Source organism: Nyctereutes procyonoides, unplaced genomic scaffold (genome assembly GCF_905146905.1).
Source record: "Nyctereutes procyonoides isolate TBG_1078 unplaced genomic scaffold, NYPRO_anot_genome, whole genome shotgun sequence".
Taxonomy (NCBI): Eukaryota; Metazoa; Chordata; class Mammalia; order Carnivora; family Canidae; genus Nyctereutes; species Nyctereutes procyonoides.
This window is the reverse complement of record NW_026575034.1, coordinates 21,985,988-22,005,808: the sequence shown is the minus strand read 5'-3', so window position 1 is coordinate 22,005,808 and position 19,821 is coordinate 21,985,988. Positions and strand designations below refer to the sequence as shown.

General features: G+C 40.1%; 2 protein-coding genes across 3 annotated transcripts; both read left to right on the top strand.

The window, feature by feature from the left end:
* Positions 1-702: 702 nt before the first annotated feature.
* TRIM22 (tripartite motif containing 22) lies at positions 703-15,951 on the top strand. 2 transcript variants are annotated; one of them, XM_055318059.1, is made up of 8 exons: positions 703-807; positions 5,412-5,883; positions 6,425-6,520; positions 7,161-7,391; positions 12,066-12,088; positions 13,481-13,581; positions 13,886-13,912; positions 14,171-15,951. In XM_055318059.1, exons 2-8 carry the CDS (start codon positions 5,473-5,475, stop codon positions 14,764-14,766), a joined length of 1,485 nt encoding a protein of 494 aa, XP_055174034.1. In that variant the 5' UTR covers positions 703-807; positions 5,412-5,472; the 3' UTR covers positions 14,767-15,951. The 2 variants fall into 2 exon arrangements, with proteins under 2 accessions (XP_055174034.1, XP_055174035.1); XM_055318060.1 differs by having other exon boundaries at positions 713-738.
* On the top strand, positions 7,638-8,432 carry LOC129505113 (DNA-directed RNA polymerase II subunit RPB4). The gene has a single exon (XM_055318061.1). The coding sequence runs from the start codon at positions 7,700-7,702 to the stop codon at positions 8,126-8,128; it is 429 nt and encodes a 142-aa protein (XP_055174036.1). The 5' UTR covers positions 7,638-7,699; the 3' UTR covers positions 8,129-8,432.
* Positions 15,952-19,821: the final 3,870 nt, after the last annotated feature.

The window sequence follows — 19,821 nt, the reverse complement described above, 5'->3', positions numbered from 1 at the left end:
ATGGAGGTGTGTTACTCAGTAAAAGATTGTGCTTGAATACTATCATGTATTAACTTACATGTTCTCACCTGCCTCCTGGTTGTTGGGTAACAAGGCACTGATTTGGTTCTACTATGATTAATTTCTAGAAGCCTTCCTTTTCTAACCCGCCTGCATAAGAAACAGAAACTGGTAATTCACCGGTATACTCCTAAGATTCAATGACATTTTGGAAAAATTTTTCTCCCTCGGCTCACACTGAAGAAACTTTTACATTTTATTTTTACTATTTACAATAACGGCTGCTGACAGTCATTATGTCTGCTCATATTTACAGAGATTTATAACTGATTATCTTTCCCATCACAGTCTGCCTTGCAAGAGTTCAGATCTAATCTTTCCGGATCATTATTTTATCCTTCATGACTTGCTTAGGGCTTGAATATAGAATAAGCTCTACAAATAATTATAGGATTGAATCAGGCTATATCATTGTACTTCACTTTTTTTTTCTTGCTCAAATATTCTTGCTGGAGTAAGCCAGGGTAGGAATAAGAATGCAATAATTGGGTGCCTAGCTGGTGCAGGTTCTAGAACATATCCTTCCCTGGCATCCTACATGGTGCCCTCCCACAGTTATTGTTTTGTAAGTTTCTTCTCTGCTTCCTTTCTTTCATTTCCCCTTCTCAGATTTTAAGTTTCATTTCTCACTCAGTTCCTGTAGGGAAACTCTCTTGTGGAGAGCAGTTTTCTGGCTTGGTGAGTGAATCTTGCCTATACCTGCATCTGATCTCCGCTGAATCAAGACTTCTCTACTTCAACCTAAAGGTGTGTGTGGGGCAGTTTGGGAGGGCAAAGGACAGGACGTTTGGAAGGAACATATTGAATGTGTTTGGATGAGTTTAATTTGTGGTTCTGAAGCTGCTCTAAATTCACCAAAGAGCCAGCTGGTAGGTTTTCTGCAAAAGAGAGGTGCATTGAGTCTGGGGGCACCATGACTGATAAAGAAGGGAGGTTTAACAACATCAAAAGCCTTATTTGTTTCTTGGAGGGATCATTATTTCTCCCAGTTGAATTACTCTCATTTTCTTTCTTCCTGTCGTTTTGAATTTTCTACCTTGCCAAGGTGAGCCAGAATAACTCCCCCCCCCGCCGCCCAGAAACAGAAAATCTCTTCCTCTTTTCCTCCAGCAAAGCCCATGGAATGGAGCCCTGTTTTCCCTCTTCATAAAAGCCCAAGCTCCTGCAGAAAGCCAGCACAGACAAGAGTCCTTATCTGGACTTGTGAGAGGGAAAGGGAACTTAAGGGCTGTGCCTGGGAGAAGAAGCTCTTGAAATTCATCCTTTTAATCTTCTTGTCCTGATAACTTCTGGGAAGCTGTCTAGGACCTTTCTGATAAATTACCAGACTTTTGGCCAGCCTGATGAGAGAGGCTGGATGATTAGACGGCTGTCCATCTTTGCAGCTCCTCCATGGTCACTTGTCTCTCTGGAGCTCCAACCACATGGTATTTGTTTGTTTGTTTGTTTGTTTTTTTTCTGAGTGTGCATGGCTTACTGCCATCTCAACAGCACCTGCACAATGCTCTGGTGTTCACTCCTGCTTTACAAGAAGGACAATCATTGTATGGTTTCACTCATACAGGGAATGTAAAAAATAGTGAAAAGGATTATAGGGGAAAGGAGAGAAAATGAGTGGGAAAAAACAGAGAAGTTGACAAAACATGAGAGACTCCTAACTCTGGGAAATGAACAAGGGGTAGTGGAAGGGGAGGTGGGCGAGGGGATGGGCTGACTAGGTGTCGGCCAATGAGGGGGGGCACTTGATGGGATGAGCACTGGGTGTTATACTATATGTTGGCTAATCAAGCTCTGACAAAAAATATGTATATACATTAAAAAAATGAACTTGTCCTCTATCATCTTAGACACACCTTCCCATTGCTTTCTAGCTCAACCCTTTACTCCATTTTCCCTGCACAGAGCTAAGGAAGGGAGTTGGTAATTTCTCAGAAAGAACTCCATCTTAATCTCTCTGAACACCTTGTAATTTGATCTCCATATTATGTAATATTTTGATGTGTAATTTCCTCTTACTTTTTAGAAGTCATTGGTCTGTGTCTTATATCTAAACAAGGTTTATATCTGGTGAATATTAATTGTTTACTCAGGGGGCTAGTACAGGGTCCAATGGATGGGAGAAAGTGAATTAAAAAAAAATTTAAACATTTTAGATTAAATTCACAAGAGCAAAAGTATATAGCTCTGATGAAAAAAATTGTATTAACACTGAACATTCAATAAATACTAAGCATCTATAAAAGATTATATTCTGGGTGAGTGGAGTGAAAGTAAATAAACAGCAAAAAGATAATTCAATATGAGAAAAGATGAAAACAAAGAAACAATAGCACGAATAGACAAAAAGACCTGCCAAAGGGCCTGGTGTCTATGGTGTGCCCTGCTAAAGGGCTTTAGCAATTTAAAATAGATTTCAGGGTAGGTATCAGTGTGAGAAGGTGATTTTGAGCTGAGTTTTCATGGAATTGATGGCTTTAAGATGGATTTTTGCCCAGAGTGATCAAGAAACAAATAAGGTAGCCAGCCTAAATCGGGGAGGAGTAGGAGCTGGGCTAAGGGGATGAGGCAATAGGAGGGGATGTATAATGTGAACCTAACTCAACCACCATAAAGACTGACTCAAGCTGAATGATATGTATTTGAGCAGAGAAATGGCAAGACTGATTGATTCTAAAAAAAAAAAAAAGAGAGAATCATTCTTGCTGGTGGTGTGAACAGTGATGAGAGCAGATTGTATGAGATGAATGACAGTTTCAGGGAGACTGGTGGGGAACCTATTCCTGGAATCCAGGTAAGAGATTCAGTTGGATGGGATCTAATTTGAAGAGACAGACAAGGATTAAACTCCTGTCACTTACAGACATGGACCTGTGTGACAAAATGACTGCTTTGAAACAACTGGACCTCAGAGCTTGAGCTCTTGGGGGCAGGGTCATTTATGTGGGGGAAGATTAAACCCTGTACTCTAAAGGGTGGTAGAAGAGGGATGTAGAGAAATGCAGAGGAATTGTAACACTTCTGAGTTCCCAGGTCTCTGGATGCCAAGAACAAGCCTTACTTTCCAACTGACGGTTCCTAATCCAGGGAATAGGGAAAGTATTATAGATATTATCGAACCCCCTCATAGGACTTTCTCTCCTTATTGTGAAGACACTTCCATTTTTCTTGTCTAAACTGTGCAGACACAGAAAGCCTCTGTCCAGACAATCAGGATATAGTGAGAAAAGGAAACTTAGGATCTAGTAGGCCCTTACCCTACCATAGAAAGTCCTACATTTGTACTATCTCCAAAGTGAGCCTACATTTTGTTTCTGTGTCTGTCTGTCTGATTTAGGTGGAGGGAGTTTCAATGGTGAAACACTTCTTCAATGATAGAATAAAGAATAAATGAATAGAGGAAACAGATGCACTTATATTAGTTTTCTGGGACTGCCATTAAAACACAAATCACAAATCGTTGGCTTAAATGAAATTTATTTTCTCACAATTCTGGAGCCGAAGAGTACAAGATCAAAGATGTTGGTAGGGTTGGTCTTTCTGCAGGTGGTGATGGAGGATCTGTTCTGGGTTTCTGCTAGTTTCTGGTAGCTTCCTGGCTATCTTTGGTGTTCCCTGGTTTGTAGATGCATCACCCTGATCTCAGCTTTTGTCTTCACATGACCTTCTCCATGTGTGCATGTCCATCTGTGTCTCCAAATTGCCTGATTTTATGAGGACATAGTCATATTGAATTAAGGCCCATCATAATGACTTCATTTTAACTTGATCATCTGCAAAGACACAATTTCCAAGTGAAGTTACATTTACACATATTAGAGGTTAGGACTTTGACATATTTTTTGTGGAACATAATTCAACCTGCAATAGCACCCAATGTGTTTGAAACAGGACAGACTTTATCTCTCTATCAATGGTCTTTGTTTTATATTGAGTCTTCTCTCCCACAGCTGACAGAGGACTCAGTGGAATTTATGTTTCTTGAGATCTGTCATGTATGTGATCCAGAGTATGAATCTGTTCTTTTCCCCCCTAAAAATATAAATACCCATCTAGTTCTTACAACCTTTACCTCCGTTTGTCTTTGTTAATATCTATGTAGTGCAAAGATAACCCTGAAAGAGGATCCTGTGGATTGTATGTCCACCAACTCTACCCTTTATAAAATAATGATCTCTATAAATAGAATGATCTGTACATCATTTGATTCTATTTATACATCTGAAGAAAGGATATACTCCTATTTCTCAAGGATTTTTATATAAGGGGTAAATAGGTCAAAGTCATTTGTAAACTGCAACTGGTTATAAACTTGTTAGTGATACAATTATCTGCCTATTGTGGCCCTTGCTGTTTCTATCTCCCTATTTGGGGAATGAATTTGAGGGCATGGGAAGACTCCGTGTGTGACAGATGTCTTGGGAGGTAAATTTTTCAGCTATTAGAGAACTGCTAATAAATGGAAAGAAAAAATGAAGAGCTAATGAGAAAGATCTAGTCAATTACAGAAAGATGAGGAGTTCTAACTTTATAAATTCATCACATTTTGTGTTCCTGTGTCTGATGTTCCTCTCTAGATACCAAGGATCTGTCAGTGCACGAAACCATGCCTGATCTATCCTTAGATTACTTTTTAGGAGGAAGAATAAGACATTTAAAGAAAGATGTTATATATTATATAGTAAATAAGAGAAATTTAGCAAATTTACAGCAATGTATCAATTGACCAGAAAAGACAAATCTGTAAAAACAGGCTCAGAATGGGGGAGACAGCTAGTGACATTCAGTTTGTTTTCAAGTGATGGAAATGTTCTAAAATTGGACTTGGGGTTGGTAATACAGTTCCCTAAGTTTACTGGAATCATTGTATTGTACTCTTAAAATGAGCGCATTTGATATACATATAACTTGATAAAACTTTTTAAAAAGGGAGTCAGGCAAATATTAGGGGTAGGATCACTCCACTTAGGAGGAGAGCAGTGCAAAAGACCAGGTGTTACAGTGGGTTTAGTGTATTTAACATGGAGGATGTATTTGGGGGTGGGAGAGTAAAGACAGAAAAAATTGATGAGTTTCACATGGTTCTTGGTAGGAAGGGCTTCAATTTGTCCTACCAGCAGAAGAAGAGAAACTAGCAAGCTTGCCCTGATGGGGTGAAATTTCTCATGCGATATAAACTTAGAGTCAAGTGTTTGAAATATTACAAAGAGCCATTTTCATTCTGCTATTAACTTAGTTCTCTTGTCTGTTTTCCTTTCTGTATTGTATATTAATATTTTTCCCTGTTCTAAATCTCTACATAATCAGTATCCTTTCTACTTTTGCCTTTCTTATCAATATTCCTGCCCCTACAGGAGTCTGTGAGCAAGAAAGGCCTCAGTTGTCAGGACAGGAAGAAGCCAGGGGAACGCTGCAATGGATTTTCCAGCACAGGCAGACATACAGAAGGATGTGACCTGCCCCATTTGCCTGGAGCTTCTGACAATGCCTCTGAGCCTGGACTGTGGCCACAGTTTCTGCCAAGCTTGCATCACTGCAAAGAGCAAGAAGTCAGGAACCCATCAAGGAGAGGAAAGCAACTGCCCAGTGTGCCAGTGCAAATACCAGTTTTGGAATCTCCGACCTAATCAGCCACTGGCAAACATAGCGAAGAAAGTCAGGGAGAACATGAGCCCACAGAAACAAAAGCTCTGTGAGCACCATGGAGAAAAACTCCTGATCTTCTGTAAGGAGGATGGGAAGGCCATTTGCCAGCACTGTGCCCAGTCTGCGGAGCACTGTGGTCATCAAATAGTCTTCGTGGAGAAGGTCATCAAGGAATATCAGGTAGGCCCAAGGGTGAAGGTAAATGGGGCATAATGGTACCTCAAGTGAATCCTTCACTTTTTAAAATTACTTTCTTCTCTTGGTCATCATAGAATTGAGCTCTGTAATCTCTTTCCATACTCTTTGCTCAGCTTCTGGGATTTAAATGATTTTTTGTGCATTCTTTCACTTGATCAGAAATAAGAGAAGTTAGATGAGTGGAGAAATGCTTCCCAAGATAAATTCTGATTGCCCCTTTGAAGAGAGGGTTTCTGGGGGTACACGGTTGGTTGAATGTGAGGAATATGTCAATGAGATGAAAGGCACTTCCTTGGTGCAGTATCAGCTCTTCTGGGAAAAAAAAATCCTGTTACTCTTGACCAAGGGATGGTAGCTTGTGTCACCCAGTGATACAGAATACCTCTTCAGATTTTTGTCTATATCCTAGATTCTAATCACCAATTTCATTTCTGTAACCTCTTCTGAGATGAGTCTAACTTCTTCCCTCTATCCAGGTGCTAAGAAAGCTCATAGATTGATTCTGGTGCCTCTTTTCTCACAGGAGAAACTCCAGGCAGCTCTGAAGAAGCTGAGGAAGGAGTATCCAAAAGTGGAGGAGTTGGAAGTTGACATCAGAGAGAAGAGAGTTTCCTGGAAGGCAGGAAGAGATATTTCCTGAGGGAGTTCTGAGACAGAAAATGGGCAGCACCTTGGTCCAGTCACAGGATGCTCCTTCCTCTTTGTTACTTCAGAATTAATGAATTTGAGGGCTTCTTAATTAGTCTTCATTTCATTCCTTCACTGTTGGGGATTGGGTGCCAGAGAGTAGACATATCATGAGTGAAACCAAATATTGGGAAGTGAAGGCATGGAAGAAACAATAAAAATGACTCATGAATCCCATGTCCCATATCCATCATCAAGTTTGCGCCACTAATACTTCCAGAAAACACATTGAGAAAAGCTTAGTGTTCCCTTTGTAGGAGGTGTGGGGAGATGGGCTTCCTATGTGGTGTGGCATGATTATACAGGACAGATGTCTGCAATCCAAACTTCATCCAGCTATCACTTTGTGCCTCAGAGTGGGTCTTGATAAAGTAGACTTTAATCTATTTCTTTGGGAGAAACTCAAGAGACAATAGTGGGGAAATGGCTTTCTCGGTAGTTGCTCATTGCCTGTTCCCTATCTCTTTGAGAATTCTCTGAGGAAAATAGTTCTTGTCTTGGTTCCCAGGTCCAGACGATGTCGGCCCTTGGCCAGACACACTGACTGCCTCTTTCTCTTCTCATACCAAAAGAATCGTATGCAGAGCGAGAGACAAAGGATTCTGAAAGGGTTTAATGAAATGAGAGCCACCCTGAACAGTGAGGAAAAGAAGGTGCTGCAAAAGCTGGAGGAAGATGAAGTGAATGTGCTGGATAACTTGATAGTGGCCAGAGACCAGCTTGCTCAGCAGAAGCAATGCTTAAGAGAGCTCATCTCAGACGTTGAGCATCAGATATGGGGGTCGTCAGTAGACACAGTGCAGGTAAGGCTTGGGTTGGAGCTCCTACATGATGAGATTCTGGGGGAAACACAGAGACAAAATTTCCTTCTTTGCTGGGTCCCCACACTTTCTTCCTCACGGTGACATTCAAAGACTCTCAGGATTCTCAGTACCCCTTTTCTGACATCTGAAGGGTCATCCCGATAATTCAAAGTATGAACAGCAAGAGAAATTGCCATTATTAGTAATTTATAAAAGGAAGTGCAGCCTTCCGGGGCCGAGCCCCGCGCTCCTGCACTTCCGGCGTGCGCGTTCGGCGCCCCGCGCGTGGAGCCCGGCGCGGTGTGCCCATGGCGGCTGGGGGTAGCGATCCGCGGGCGGGCGACGTCGAGGAGGATGCCTCACAGCTTATCTTTCCCAAAGAGTTTGAAACAGCGGAGACATTACTAAATTCAGAAGTTCATATGCTTCTGGAGCATCGAAAGCAACAGAATGAGAGTGCAGAGGATGAACAGGAACTTTCTGAGGTCTTCATGAAAACTTTAAATTATACAGCCCGTTTCAGCCGTTTCAAAAACAGAGAGACCATTGCCAGTGTCCGTAGCTTGTTGCTCCAGAAGAAGCTTCATAAGTTTGAGTTGGCCTGTTTGGCCAACCTTTGCCCAGAGACTGCTGAGGAGTCAAAGGCACTGATACCAAGCTTGGAGGGGCGGTTTGAAGATGAGGAGCTACAGCAGATTCTTGATGATATCCAGACCAAGCGCAGCTTTCAATATTAGTCTCCAAATATCGCTCCACTGCTGAGGGAACTGTGTCCCAAGCCCATCACCACTGACCAGGTGTCTGGAGCTGACTTACACGGAAATACTATTGCAGAAGACAGTTGGGCTTCCTTTGGCTAGAACAACTCAGCTTGGTCTCAGTTTAGGTTGCTGTTTTAGACTTAACTCCTAGACCATGGTAACCTGGCCTTCCCTCTTGGAGGGGGAGGCATGAGGGGTGATGCGCACATAAGCTACACTAGTGACTACCTTCTACCACAGTTTTGGCACCTGTGTTATTTTTAAATTGTTTTTGTTTTAAGATTGTGTTTGGCTTTTTTTTGTTGTTTGTTTGTTTGTTTATCTGTTTTGTTTTGTTTTGAGTAGTCTCTCCCCCCAGTGTGGGGCTTGATCTCATTACCCCCAAGGTCAAGAGTTGCAGGCTCCACTGACTGAACCATTCAAGCACCCCCTTTTTTTTTTAAGATTTTAGTTTTTTAGCCCCTGTGTTAATTTTATTCCTAAGATCTCATGTTTTAATTTCAGCATATTTGTAGTTTTTGAAACTACAGGAAACGACAGTCTTATCTCAATGCAAAAGGAAGAATTAAGGGGCCCTTGGCTGATTCAGTTGGTAGAGCATGTGACTCTTGATCTCAGGGTGGTGAGTTCAAGCCCCATATTGGGGAAAAAAAAAAAAGCCCCATATTGGGCTTGGTGCCTACTTTAAAGAAACAAGGAAGGAACCCCAAATATAAACGCAAAAGGAAGAATTAAACCAGACATCTACCATCATCTGAAATTCTTACAGAAAGGATGATGGTGTTAATGACTGAGACAGCATTGGAATCATTGTGTTTAACCCAGAAGTCAAGGAAGAAGCTCACCAGGGAAAGTAGTTATACCTGAAGATAACTGCCAAACATCGGGGGCTCGTAGCCTTGGGGTTGATCAGTACCGGGCCTTTTTTCTTGACTGTTGAAGGATGTAGATTTCTCACTCCCAGGTTAAGATTTTTTTTTTTTCCTTCATGGGCCAGACTTGAGGGTCTGAACATTTTGAAGACTCCTTGTATGGGGCATCCAGTCCAAACTCTGTCATGCAACTCAGCAGCAGGTGATATCTGATGGGGTGATTGGGAAGGAGGGAGCCTGCCCCTTCCTGAGCCACTACAGTGAAGTCACTCGATGTAAAGCTAGTTGGGGGAAACTCTTTGATAAATACTCTAGGGATCCCTGGGTGGCTCAGCGGTTTGGTGCCCGCCTTTGGCCTAGGGTGTGATCCTGGAGACCCGGGATCGGGTCCCACATGGGGCTCCCTGTGTGGAGCCTGCTTCTCCCTCTGCTGTGTCTCTGCCTCTCTGTGTCTCATGAATAAATAAATAAAACCTTTAAAAAAAAAAAAAAGGAAGTGCAAAAAAATGGAGAGAAATTCTAAATAAGCTTCCGTTATCTTCACTTAAATTTAGTCAAATAACACAAAATCTCTGTTTATATTTGATTTTCTTGTTGTTGGTGAGTCTACACTGTGCAATACCTGTGATTTTGATTTGCATTTCCCACGTGTAAACCAGTAATGCTGAGCATCTTTTCATGTGGTTTATTGGCCATTTCTTCTTTGGAGAAATATCTATTCAAATTATTTCCCTATTTTTCAAATTGGGTTGTTTGCTTTTTGTTGTTGAGTTGTAAGAGTTTGTTGTATGTTCTCTATACTAACACCTCATCAAATATATGATTTGTGAATATATTATCCCTTTTCATGCATTATCTCTTCAATCTCTTCCTGGTGTCCTTTGATGCACACAAGGTTTTAACTTTGATGTGGTCCAACTTAGCTATTTTTCTTTTATTCCTTGTGCTTTTTTTGTCATATGAAAGAAATCATTACCAAGTCCAGTATTGTGAAGATTTTTACCTTTATTTTCTAACAGTTTTATACTTTCATATCTTTTTAAAAAATATTTTATTTATTCATGAGAGACAGAGACAGAGAGATAGAGAGATAGAGATATATATAGAGAGAGGCAGAGACACAGGCAGAGGGAGAAGCCGGCTCCATGCAGGGAGCCTGATGTGGGACTTGATTCCAGGACTCCAGGATCACGACCTGAGCCAAAGCAGATGCTCAACCGCTGAGCCATCCAGGTGTCCCTACACTTTCAGATCTTAAGTTTAGAGCTTTAAATGATCTTAAATTATAATTTATGTGTGATGTAAGTCGTCCATGTTTAATATTATTGTAAACATTGTATTATATTGAGCCTTTTTTGAGGGGGAATAATTTGGTGAAAAAAGGAAGGTGAGGAGATGGCAGTCAGAGTGAAGGGATGGGTTGCATGGGACATTTGTTTGATCTTAATTCAATTACTTTTTTTTTTTTTTGGTAACAACCTCTTGAATTATCTGTTGAACCATCCTTACCCTCAGCCCATTGTAGTTGGTTAGGGTTGATAAAATCAGCAGCAGCAGGGATGTATGTTTCTCAATTCTAGGTAAATCAGAATATCAAATTCCTACATTTTACCAATGATGCAATAACTATTATAAGATACGCATCTGACCCAATTTAGGTCAATGGTTTTTTATATGCCTTAGAATTTTACTATCATGACTAAAAAGAGAAATTCTCTTTTTCAGCAAGTAATATATCAGGGATTATCATTTAAACCAGGAGATTCAATTTGATATCATAGAGTCTAAAAAGAAAGTCAATATTGCAGGAAGAAAATAGAATTTTGAGAACACATTCTGATGACAAGATTTTCACTTAAAAACCTAGCTATGACTAAAGTTACACCTGCCCCTGAATTTATTCTTCTTTCTTTTAAATTTAAACAAGTTTTAGTTGGGTTTTTGTCATATACATTAACAACAAAAAAGCCTAATACAGAGCATAAAACTTTATCTGAGTATGTAGAACCAACTGCTGGGCAAGTATTTGTTGGTATAAAAGTGGTTAGGCTGGAGAGAGGGAAACCAAATATATTGGTAGGTTTCTGTTAAAAAAATAAGGCAAATAATGGCTATACTGGGAATAAAAAGCTGGCTAAAAGATTTTGAGGCTATGGACTGGACTGGCTTAATACAATATCGGAATTCAGAGTAAGATTTCTAGTTTCTAAGACAGTGACTGAGCAGATACTGGTATCATTTTGGACAATGGAGTGTAAATAGTTGGGAAATAATAAGTTATGTTTTAGACTTTCTCAGGTTCTGAGGCTTATTTCATGCTTAAAAATTAGGGATATTACCTATAGATAGTGTAGAGGAGGTATGTAGAATGAGTAGAGGGAAGCCAGAGAAACATTTGCTTGAAATGCTTGTTTACTTGTACTTGCAGCAAAAGAAAGTATACTTTTTGAGAACTACTATTATTAATTACTCATATTTGACTCTCCAGAGCCTGGAATAATGTCTGCAAATATGGGTTTCATCTTTATTTGTCTCTAGAACAAATAGAAACATAATGAATTAATGAGGTCTTCTCCTGAATGTAATTTTTTTATGTCAAGTCTCTTATCTTCTTTTTAAATATACCTCATCTCCCAGTATTGGAAAGCATCTTTCTAATATCCTCACATGACTGCTTGGGATGGTTGATCTCAGTCTTATCTCTACATTTTGTCCTCCATATTCTGATCATCAGACTCTGACCATCTAACACATTCATACCAAGAGGTATTAGGGGTCTAAGGTGAATAAAACTTTTTAAGGTAGGAGGGCTTATAGCTCCTTGGGGGGTTCCCAGACAAAATACAGGATGCATAATTAAATTTGAATTTTAGATAGAGAATAAATAATTTTTTAGTAGAAAAGTATCATAAACATTGCAGGAGGCATGCTTAAATTAAAGCATATTTGTTATTTATCTAGAATTAAATTTTAACTAGACATTTTTATTTTCTAAATATGGCAATGCTATATGTGACTCATGTTTTCTTTCTTCTCCCCAGGATATGATTAATATCATGAAAAGGTATGTGTGGGAGACCAGGTATGGTCCTTTTTTAAAGTGAAGACAAAGTTATCTTGGGATCAATCAGGATAAAAAATAATCACAGAGCTGGAGAATTTGGGAATTATATAATCTCAAAATTTTGATCACAGGTGAGGTTTTCAATGGAATTTGGTGAAAGGAAGTCACAGAGTTAGGATCAATAACAACATAATTTCACTCAAACCTCAATGTCTGCCTCAGTTTGCTTTCATATTTCATAGGTGTCTATCTTATTTCAGAGAAGATCCCATCCTCCATCTGCCAGGCCCCCAAATTTTCCACAAGGATAACACTCTTGCACTTATTTTTCTTCTATATGTTAGAAGAAACAAGATCTTTCTAGTGGTTTTATTTGGACTTCCAAAAAAAAAAAAAAGCTCCAGTCTTTAACAATAGTGGCTTTCATCCTGGTGCCAATAATTAATCTCTTCTTGCTTACACATTTTAGCATCTTGTAGAAAATATAGTCTTCTTGTGTCTAAAGTTGTCTATCCACCTGGCAGCATCTAGTTCTTTCCAAACACATGAAACTTTTAATTTGATTGTCATAATATCTCCTTTTCTAGATGTTTGTAATATTTCCCCAGGGAATGTAACCTTAAATATTATTATCTAGATATATGTCTGGGGGTAGCAGGTTTTGGAGATCCTTCAACTTTTAATACAGGAGCTATGTACTTGATAACCTAAATTTCTCAGTAACCAGGGTCTGGAGCATCTTTACTGACCACATGCCTGGGAAATCCCATCTTTAGTGGTGGAACCACTAAGATGACCATGACTTCTTCATATATCAGACGCTTTTTAGTTTTTTTTAATTTTTGTTTTTTTAGATTTTATTTGTCAGTGTGTGTGTGTGTGAGAGAGAGAGAGAGATAGAGAGAGAGCACAAACAGAGGGAGCAGAAGACAGAGAGAGAAGCAGGCTTCCTGCTGAGCAAGGATCTTGGCTTGGGGTTTGATCCCAGAACCCTGGGATCATGACTTGAACAGAAGATAGATGCTTAACTAACTAAGCCACCCAGCTGTCCTTAAATACTTTTTTTTAGAGGCATCAAATATCTTTTAAAGGCACCATGAGTTCACCTAGTTTTATTATTTTTAAGAGGTAAAGTATAGGGTAAATTTTTCCATTTTAGAAGGAAGAATATGAAGCTCTTTGAGGTGAAGACCTTCTGAAGATCACACGGAGGGTAAATGGAAAAGTAGGCATGAGCATTTTTCTTCTGTTCGCAGCACCAGGATTCTCCCCTTTTCCCCCTTCTTCAGTAGAGGGAATTTAAGTGTATCAGTGGGGTGAAAAGCGAGGGAAACAGCGGTCTTTTAGATACACAAGGTCAGAAGTGAGGTGATCAATTTTTGTCTTCTCTAGGAGTGAGAGCTGGACCTTGAAAAAGCCAAACATTGTTTCCAAGAAACTGAAGAGTACATTCCTAATTCCGGATCTGAGCGGGATGTTGCAAGTGTTTAAAGGTAAGAAGAGTCAAGGGGAAGGTTTTGGGTGTGGAATTCTTGCGGTATTAGGGCAAAATAGGGGAGAGGATGTTGTTTCTGGATGAAGATAAAAGAGAAGATGTAGACTTGAGAAGGAGAGGTAGAACTCCTGAAGGTGTGATCAGACCTAAGGGGGAACAGTCAAGGTGTCTGCTTCATCATCTTGTTCATGAGTTCATAGCCTCACAGAGCTGCCCTCCCTATCCCCATTCTAGTGAAAAGACAGGTATCAGAGTTTACTCCTTTGCTTCTAACGACATCATTGAAACTTTTGTCATTTCAGAGCTGACAGATGTCCAATGCTACTGGGGTAAGAAGGAGCTACAGTTTGTTCTAATCACTGTGTTCTGATTCCTTTTTAGAAATTGTGGTTACTATCAGATCCCATGGTCTTAGTTTCATGTGTTCCTCTCAAACACACATGCATACAACAGTTCTTGAGTGTTCTACTCATCTCTGACCCATCAACATAAGTTTCTCCCAGTCACTCCCCAATATTCCACCTCACAGTGTCTCAAGACACATCTACTCTGTATCTGTCACCTGACCCTGTCATTTTTTCTTACAGTGGACGTGATGTTGAAACCAGTCAATGCTATTTCGAATATTACCATTTCTGCAGATAAAAGACAAGTGACAGTTGTGCACAACTTCCCACTTAAAAGTATACATCCATGTGATTTCTCTGCTTTTGATGTTTTGGGCTGCCAACATTTCTCCTCAGGGAAGTACTACTGGGAAGTAGATGTGTCTGGGAAGATTGCCTGGATCCTAGGGGTGTACAGTAAAGGAAGAAGCTTCAAGAGAAAAGGGGATTCTGGGTTTGTTTTCGATCCAAAAGTAAATCATCTAGATGTTTACTCCAGATTCAAACCTCAACTTGGTTACTGGGTTATTGGGCTACAGAATGAATCTGAGTATAAGGTCTTTGAGGAGTCTTCCACTTCTGATTCCAAGGTTTTGACTCTTTTCATGCCTGTTCCTCCCCGTCGTGTTGGGGTTTTCCTAGACTATGAAGCACGCATTGTCTCATTTTTTAATGTCACAAACCATGGGTCACTCATCTACAAGTTTTCTGAGTGTCAGTTTTCTCAGACTGCTTCTCCATATTTCAATCCTTGGAACTGTCAATGCCCTATCACCCTGTGCCCACCGAGTTCCTGAACCTTCTTAGCCCCTCATCCACTTGTGTGTAGCACCCTTTGTCTTGGGGCTTATCTAAACCTGAGCTCATCTGCACCATTATGAACACCTCTTCCTTCTTTTTTCCATCTTTCATTTTAGAATATTTTTGGAACAGTCTGCTAGGACGGCTGTAACAAAGTACCACAGAATGGGTGGCTCAAACAACAGAAATGTCTTGTCTCACAGTTCTGAAGCCTGGAAGTCTAAGACCAAGGTGTCAGGAGAGTTGTTTTGTTTTGTTTTTTTCTGAGGGCTCTGTCTATTCCTTGCCTTGTAGATGGTTGACTTCTTTCTGTCTCTATTCATATCATCTTCCCACTGTGCATTTCTGTGTCTAAATCTACGTTTTTCTAAGGACAGCAGTCAGATTGGAGCAAGGACCACCCTAATCACAACATTTTAATTGCCCCTGCAAAAACTCTATCTCTGAAAGGTCACATTCTGAAGTATTAGGGGCTGGGACTGTGACATATGAATTTGGAGGGAATAAAAGTCAAGTCAATAGTCTTTTACATGCCCCTATTATGCAGTGAAAGCTTGAGCCTTTTTCTTCCTAATATTTTGTTTTCATTAGCAGAGAATGCTTTTTTTTCCTTATTAGTTTTGCTTATTATTAGGAAAGAATGTTCATTTGCAAAGGGAACACATCTAATCCCTTCTACAGCAGGAGCAGTATTGCTGTACCTCCTTTGACATTTCTTTCCCTCATTCCCTCTGCTGTTTAATAGAATTAACAAAGGAAAACATCGATTCTTTCCATGTGCATGGGACATAGGACCTTACATAGAAATCTGTCAGTAGGTGTTGAATCCTTCAGAGTGTGTTGCTTTACCAATGGCACCCTTTTATGTATCATAGAGTTAAAGCTAAAGTGCATAAGTAAAATATTTACCAAGAATAGATTGTTGGTGCTCAGAGTTTCTGAGGTCAAATCCTGTCTCTTTACTTTCAAGCTGTATAAACCTGAACAAGTTACTTAGAACCTCTTGGTCTCATTTTCCTAAAGTAAAAATTGATGTCAAAGATTGTACCCATTTCCTAGGGTCACATTGAGAAACGAAATTTCATTAGGTGTGAAACATTTATCTAAGAGTTTTATATGTAAGAATAAATATCTGTTATTGATGAAAAAATATGAGCTGTATCGATGAGGTACAATTTGGCTTGGCTTGGTTTGGTTTGGTTTTGCTTTAATAAAGTGATAATTGACTCTGTTGAAGTCTCATTTCTCATTTCTCAGATCCCAGAACCCTACTGCAGACATTATGAATTTTCATGATGTGTCCTATAGAGGTCAGGTCTAGGCTCAACTGAACTTATGAGAGACAGCCTTCTGCTGCTCAGTCCTTTATCTTGTGGTGAAACACCTGAGTACGTCACTGCATTTGCCCACCCTCTGCACTTTCCCCTCTCTTTCCCCCTTCTTCTTCTCCCTCTTCTCCTTTTCTTCCTTCTTCCTCTTCCCTCTCCCCCTTCTTCCCATCTTTCTCCTTCTTCTTAAAGAATATGAAATAAAGGATAGAACTACTCAGGATAGTGAAGATATGGTTTGTTCTTTGAGAAGCATGCATTATAAATTAGGGCAGGCTATGCCACTATACAAAATTTGAATCAAGATTTGCAGATCTTTAGATAAAGAGGAGTATTTTGGTATGCTGGAAGAAAATGAAAATGTCTGGCATGGGATCTATGTATATATCTTTACATGTCTATCTATACACATGCACAAATACACACATATATGTATACATATGGGTATATGTACATGGAATCATTTGTATAAATATATATATATATATATATATATATATATATATATATATATTAACATGATCCTGGTTAGTCTTCACAAATATCCTAAGAGGGAGAAATTTATTTCAGGAGGTTAAAAGAGTTTATAAACTAAAAAAAAAAGTTTATAAAGTGTTATAATTTTCTCTTATGGACCAAAGGCTAATGAGCGAGGGAGGCAGGATTAGTACCAGCTGTGTGCTACCCCAGCTTCTGTGGTTCTCCTTTGTACCACACCCCAGAGAAGGCAGCAGCCTGGCTCCCACGGATGTGGGGAAGAAGGGAGAGTCAGGAAATTCTACCTGCAGGGGAAGCCTGGTGCATCTTAGGGAAAAACTTAGGTGCCATTAAATGAAATTTTATATGCTCAATCCATCTAGCCTAAATGAGATGGAAGTAAATCATGACCATAGGCAATATTATGTTGAGCTTCTTCATGGCCAGCATGCTATTGCAGATGACATGAAGAAAATATCCTCACCCTTTAGTGTAGATGATAAAGGCTAGAATTGGAGGTTATAAGGCTGGACTCTGAAAACAGACCAAATTTTGTGTAATGAATATATAGCCTCTTTGTGGCCCTTATCAAATACACTGAATACAATAAGAAAAAGTGGGAATTAGTAGTCAAGGAACAGGGTCAGACATTAGTAGATGGAAATTTACTAAGAAAATCCCAAAGAGGTAAATATTGCTAAAAATAACTGACAGAAGTTTTGTCAAAGGGCAGGCCAGGGTGATAAGGTATTGAAGAGTGTTCAGATCAGGGGCAGGAATTTCCAGAAAACTCAGCAGGATTCTGGACCACAGAGAAGAATGTCAGAAGTCTGAAAGTCAGGACCCAGTTGAGGAGAGTTCAGAGGAGCCTGAGTGGTTCAGTCAAGGAGAGAATCGTTGGCACCATCCAGGCCTTTGTATAAGCCTAACAACAGGCAAGTGTCTCTGGGCCCCTACAGCCTTCTATTGTGATGGCCCCCACTGCTGAATATATTGTATTCCGTATTGATATTGTATTCACTATTGATATTGTATTCAGTATTCCATATTGATAAGGCATCTGTGCACACCTTTGTTAGCCTCTGCCCCCAAACCGTTATAGGGACATTTTGGTGGGGCATGTGGAAGATTGTAAACATACTTGATTCACAGGCTATAGCTAATGGCCTGACTGTTTGATTGGACCTCTACAGAACCTTAGGCTAGCATATAAAACAAGCCTCCCCATAGAGATGGGGAATTTGGAGAAAAGTCCATTGTTCCTATTACGTTTTTGTGATCCATGTGGATGCTCAGCAGAGAGGACCCCATGCTTGGCCAAGGAAACAATTGATGAATAGACCATGACTGTCAACTAAATGTGGAGACTACAATGTCCTCTACTCCAGAGCAAACAGTATGTGACCAATTTCTTGAATTCAGGTGAGGATGGCCTTTGAAAATCTAGACTCCACCTTATGTCAGGCCTATACACACACACTGCCCTGTGAGAAGATGCTAAAAGAGTATAAAGAACTTGTCCCATCTTACCTATCAGACTCTGCCTCACTGCTCAAGGACAGATTCCCTAGGGCAAGGGATGGAGTACATTCTTGGCAGGTGGAACATTCTGCCTCACAGCAAACCTCTTGTACCATCAGAGGATCTCACGTGATCCTGCATAAGTTGACACTTTCATTGCATGTGTCCGAGCCATCCCATGCATTCCATTGACTCCAGTCTCACTATCTCACTCCTAGTCCTCCCTCTTCAAGCTCCCTCAGGCACAGGGGTTCATAAAATGGCAGGAGACTTTTATTCAGGATTCCCTTAGCAACGAGACAACCCCCGTGTCTGTGCTGATCGCTCTGCCCCTCAGCTTGTGCTCTCCTCCAGAGGGGAAAATGGAGTGAGGACATTGGCACTGTTAAAATCAATTATAGACTCAGCCTCTGTCTAAGGAGACAAAACCAGCTTAGTCGTGTAAAGTTTAACTATGTTTATTTTGCCTGGCTCCCTTAACCTGGGTCATTTCTAGCTTGTGCCTTTGGAAATCCTAAGCAAAACCTGAATGGTTTCCCAAGGTTGATATCAGGCAACCACTGACCAATTCCCTGTAATTTATCAGGAAATTCTAAAATCATAACCAATCTCTGTGAAGAATAAACAGTCAAACCTTTTCCCACAACACAAGCTGCTTTATACACTCACAGGCCTCATACCATGTTTTGGTTTGAGTTCTCCCCCTGGTTTGCAAGTTATCCTTTTGATGTGTGCACAATAAACTTTTACTGATAACTACTTCACTAATTCACTGGTTTTACTTCTGTTATTTATGAAATTCGATAGCATTTTCTCTTGTTTTAGCCTCTTCCTTATGCTACTGCAGTGAATGTTTAAAGGTTTTACTGTTACTTTTGTTTTCGTTTATTGTTTTTAATCTGCTACTCTGATGCTTGATTGCTTAGACCTCTTTAGATCATCTGGATGCTCCTGGACATGCTCAGCCTCCAGGTGATCATTCTAGGGCTTTGCCCTTCCCACCACGTCTGAATTTTGAGTGGCAATCACACCATTTGTATTTCTGGGGCCTTAGGACTTTGCTGGAACACTAATGAATGAGATGGGTGTCCACAGTGGGAAGTCTGGGTAGGCTCAAGAGAGCCTTCAACCCTCAGGATCACCCATGGACAATGTATAGGCAGTGGTACCTAGAACCATCACCAGACAGTGATCAGCCATTTCTCAATATGCTGAACTGAGATGTTGTTATTGGAAGACTGACACGCAGACCACCCCCATCGGTTTGGAATTCCAATAATTTCCTCTTTGCTCAAGGAGGATACTAGACAATCTAATTATTTAATAATAAATTTATTTTTTATTGGTGTTCAATCTAATTGATCGAGACTCCTAATTTCTCTAAATTGTTCAACCCCAAACTTGTTTTTAATCTCAAAGGCCTAAGCCCCTCCCCCTCTACTGTGCCTCTTTGGACTATGCACACTCCCTTCCTCCTGACCCCACCTCTCTGTTCTGGTGACTCTCTTTCCTGTAGTCTGTCTGAGGTGGTAAGTGTGGTTTTATTTCTTTCCTGAGTCGTGCTTTCCTACTAAGACCCTCCCAGCACATCCCTAGACTCTGAGTATTTTCAGTTGTTTTTGAGAGTTTTAGAAAGCAATAACCCATATTGTCTTCAAGGTATAGAGAAAAATCCTCATAGCAGATAAATGTTATTTTTCTTTCTATCAAACATACCATTATGCC